This window comes from Nicotiana attenuata, unplaced genomic scaffold (assembly GCF_001879085.1).
Source record: "Nicotiana attenuata strain UT unplaced genomic scaffold, NIATTr2, whole genome shotgun sequence".
In the NCBI taxonomy this organism is placed as follows: Eukaryota; Viridiplantae; Streptophyta; class Magnoliopsida; order Solanales; family Solanaceae; genus Nicotiana; species Nicotiana attenuata.
This window is the reverse complement of record NW_017671530.1, coordinates 96,828-101,419: the sequence shown is the minus strand read 5'-3', so window position 1 is coordinate 101,419 and position 4,592 is coordinate 96,828. Positions and strand designations below refer to the sequence as shown.

Below are 4,592 nucleotides of genomic sequence, written 5' to 3'. Positions count from 1 at the left end.
ATCCCAAAGTGGTAGTGAAAATTATTAGAGTCTTTTGCTGATAACGTGTTATGAAATAATAGAAAATAAAGTAAAATAAGAGAAATTTAGAGGGAGATAATTAATAAAATTTTCTTGATGATATTCTTCAAGTGTTTGGGCTTTATTTACAGGCACTTTTGCATAAAAGGATTTGGCCACTTGTCCAAAGTCTTGACACTTGTTGAAAGTCTTGACATTTGTTGAAAAAGTTTTGCCACTTTTTGAAAATCTTGACATTTGTTGAAAGGCCTGCCACTTGCTGAAGGCCATGCCACTTGGCCATAAGTCTTCATAAAGAAGACACCAAATTGTTTGTCTTTTCACTTAAAATAATCATTTGAAATAATTTATTACTACAATAGACTAGTTTATGACCAGCTAATTTGCTCCCAAATAATTTCATAATACATGGATATTCACTCTTAGTATTATTTATAACAAAATTATTTTTATTTTCAATTTTTTTTACTATAGATGAGTAACAAAAAGAAAGAATTAGCTTCAATATTTTGCAAAAGGATAAATTTATTTATTTTCAAATTTTCTTACTTCAAATTGATTAACAAAAAGGAAACATTAGCTTCAAATATTTGGTGAATGAATGTTTTATTAAAACCAAAATATTAGGTTTATTGAGTGCGTAGCCTTTGTGACTTCTTTAAGATGGCGCAAGGGTTGCGTAAACATATTATCGAGTGTGAAAAAGTATTACTCCCTCCGTTATAATTATGTGAATCTATTTTTTTTTTGGTCCGTTTTAAAAAGAATGACTCCTTTCTAAATTTGGAAACAATTTAGCTTAAACTTATATTTTTTACTTGTTTGGAGTATAAAAAAATGTGATGCACCAGCCGGGAATCGAACCCGGGTCTGTACCGTGGCAGGGTACTATTCTACCACTAGACCACTGGTGCTTCTTGAAAGATGACGCAGAAACAATTTATTTCACCAGTGCAGCTTAGTGACATCGAATCTGCAATTTGAGAAGTCCAGCGGCCCATATGGCCATATCAGTCCGTGAGGGAGAGAGAGATGAATGAACAGTAGCTCCTACCGGCGACGGACAGCTATCGAACGGAGAATAAAAACGCTGTCTTTTCAATTGTCAGCTCTTTTGAACGTTCTTTTCCAAGTGAGCTTACTTTCTCCCATTCTTTACTTCATTTTCTTATCTTTTTTGTGGCATTTAATTTCTCTTGCATATGCTTTGTTCTTTACAGTGTTGAATTTTTAATTTTCCCATATTTGTTTGATAGAATCGCAATTTTGATTATCTCTTTCCGTGGAAATTTTCACAATTTTATCTATTTTTCATATACCGTTTCTATTTTGTTTAATTAGTGTTCTGGTGGGAAGAACATTGAATATCAGCTGTTTTCCAGGAGCTTTAGTTCAAATTAGGTATTTGTATGTCAGCGTGCGATAAATGTGCAATTTAGAGAATTGTAGTTCCAGAGAACCCTTAGTTTGTTTTAGGGGAAAGATTTACTACTGGAACGAAATGAGTCCGAATAGAGGAAAATGGGTATAGACAATTCGTATAGCAAACAACAACTAGTTTAAGATCAAAAATTAGTTGATTGATTGATCAATTGATGATAGCAGCGACATAGCCAGATAGAGTGAAGGGTGATCGAACACCCATCCTAGGAAAATTGTATTGAGTATATAGAAAATTATAATGTGTATATAGGTCAAAAATTAAGTACTTTTTTATACATCTATGTTAAATCTTAAACACCTTTAGCGAAATTCTTGGTTTCACCATGCGATGATAGTGTATAAATCCTATTTCTTTACCTGGTGAAAAGTCGAGGTGCACGCAAGCTGGCTTGGATAACACCATCATAAAAAAAAGGAGTGATCAAAGGGGTGGAGAATTGTCTTCCTATATGATTACTAGAATGGTCATGTGCCAAAATAACTGGACAATGTCTCATGGAGGTGAGGCAGTTAGTTGAGAATCCTTAATTAATGATACAGACGTTCGGTGGTTATAAACTATTTTTTACATATAGTCTTTTTTTTTTTCAAGTTTTAGTTTTAGATGGTGTGCCATAGCCATGTTGATTCATGAAGTTTCTCCCATGTGCTTGCAACATAAATCCCAACTCTAAGTCTTTTTTTTACAGGAGAAAGATGTCTCTTCTCCACTCACCTTTCGTAGTTGGACCCCGGCAGAGTCTCTCTTCATCCAAAACAATTTCAGAGGCATCCCAACTCTTCCTCTTCACCAAATTCTCTTCTCTTAGTCTAACCACCACCACAATCACAAATGTTCCTTACAAGACCTCAACAATTAGGATGGGTGGTGGCCCAAGAACCTATCCAGGAGGCGTCTCAAAGTGGCAGTGGAAACGAATGCAAGCAAAGAAAGCGAAGCAGCTTCTTAAGGCTCGATTGGCTCGGGAACGCCAAATCTATGAGATGAGGAAGCGGGCCGAGCTCAAAGCTGCTGTCTCTGAGCTTGAGAGGCCTTGGGAAGTGGTTGAAAAGGCACCTACATTGTTCTCTGTGAGTGCTGATGAGCAATTGAGCGTCTTGGCTGATCGGTTTCAAAAGCCTGGAGGGTTTGATATGTGGTCTGACAAAGATGGGCCAGAACTGTTCAAGCCCGTAGATGGATTACCCTCAGCAAGGTTTTTCCCTAAGGGAGTTGTTCATAGCATTAAACCCTATGGAAAAATTGAGAATGCTATTGGTGGTTTTGAGGACTCTTCAAATTTGGGTTCAGATTCTCTAAGTGAAAGTGATAGGAAGGTGCGAATGAAGAGTAATAGGCGTGAGCGAAATTCAAGAACACTAAGAACTGGATCCGATAGAGAAGGAAAAGAGGGTTATTTGAATATGGAAGATTCCGATAAAGTGTCAATAGATGGCAACAATCGCAAGGGCATGCAAAATAAGTTCAGCAAGAACACAAATCGGAGGAAGATGTTTGGTCACCCTGAAAAATTTAGTTCAGCGGAAACTGGGATGTCTAGAATAAAGAATAAGAGTCATAGACCAGCTGACAATGATGGAGAGGGTGGAATGTTTAATGTGGTAGACAAGTTCGATGATTCAGATTCTCCGGTGTTTGAATTGAATCTGCAAGATGATGGGAGCTATCAACTTTAAATCCGAGAATTAAGAGTTCTGATAAGTAGACAAGCTCAAAATTTGGTAGATAGCATGTGTAAATCATCCTTGTTCATGTGTATACTTTTGCATATTTAACTATTCACTGATTATATCTAGATTGAAAACTAATACGAACTGTGAGTTCAGCACGAACTCACACGTTTAAGTGTGAACTGTGGGTCGAATTCAAAATGATATACAATTTATAATGAAGTTGATCTTACAATTGTACCTGCAGAATCCCTGATTACTTTCTCCTCCGGCTCCGGGGAGGAGGGGAAATGAGAGTTAGCTATTTTAGTTTCCAGCAATTTGAGCTTGTGGAACCTCCATTTAGTTTAGGTAAGTCTATAAGTATGTAGAAAGTTTACTCTAAGAAGAGTTGATGTTTTTCTCAGCTTCAAGTTTGTACGTTTTCCTGTTGATTAGCTAGTTCTCCACTTTGTTTGGTTGAGTGCAGAAATAATTATTTACTCCAACTCTTCCTGCCTAAGATCTTAATCTATGACTCAAACTGAATATTCACTTGCCAAACATATTAGTCCACAGAATTTGGACAGAAGTATGCTACAAGCAGCTTCTTAAAAATACAAATAGGAGCATATGTTTTGAACTTCAAATAGATGCAAACATGCCTTCATGTAAATAGGGTTTGATTTCACTAAATTGTGATGTGAGAGTCGAGAATGCATTGTTTGAAGACACACACACACACACACACAGAATATAAAAGAAAAAAAAGAGAGGAAAGAAGAAATGTCTGAATAAATTGAGAAAGACTGATACTAGCATCAAAAGATGATATATTGTTAGCATATACCTTATTTCAGTACTATTTAGCCAGTTGAGTTTGCTAGACCGTTACTCGGTTCCATGATTTAATTAGTTCATTTTATTAACATTATTTAAGTATTCAGTCCTACATCCAAAATCCTTAAGTGTCCTGAAATGGCTTTCAGTTGTATGACAAAAATCAAATCATCATAATACGACTATTTTAATACAATAGTCAATCCATGTAACTTTTCATCTTTAACTGAACTTGAGACCTTATATTTGCCCCTGTATTAATCAAAATTGAGAAACTGTCTTCCTTTAAACTTTTGGTCTAATCTTACTCTGTTGTTAGGAAAAAGTTTCATTTTCACCTTAAACCTCTGATGGACTTCCAACCTAAGCGTAATTTAAACAAGCCTTTTTTCTCGAAGAATTTGGACACATGAAAGTCCGCCCATTTCATGCTAGAGCGCAGCTAATGACATGGATTATGGACAATTACGAGACAATTTGCTAATAATAAAAATATGAAACTATAATAAACCAAAAATTTAACAACGGATAAAATCAAATAATTCTTTTAGTACATGATAAAATCTGAACTATTTCCGTGTGCGTAAAGAAAATATCAAATCATGTAAAATTCTCATTTTTCAACTAAGATGATAATG

The 4,592-nt window shown here is 35.5% G+C and overlaps 1 protein-coding gene and 1 non-coding gene across 2 annotated transcripts; one reads left to right on the top strand and one right to left on the bottom strand.

The window, feature by feature from the left end:
• Positions 1-864: 864 nt before the first annotated feature.
• TRNAG-GCC lies at positions 865-935 on the bottom strand. Its single transcript has one exon. It is a non-coding gene; the product is annotated as a tRNA-Gly (tRNA).
• A 71-nt stretch (positions 936-1,006) lies between these two features.
• On the top strand, positions 1,007-3,375 carry LOC109208815 (putative DEAD-box ATP-dependent RNA helicase 33). The gene is made up of 2 exons (XM_019371967.1): positions 1,007-1,153; positions 2,154-3,375. The coding sequence occupies exon 2, from the start codon at positions 2,161-2,163 to the stop codon at positions 3,139-3,141; it is 981 nt and encodes a 326-aa protein (XP_019227512.1). The 5' UTR covers positions 1,007-1,153; positions 2,154-2,160; the 3' UTR covers positions 3,142-3,375.
• The last annotated feature ends 1,217 nt before the right edge of the window (positions 3,376-4,592 follow it).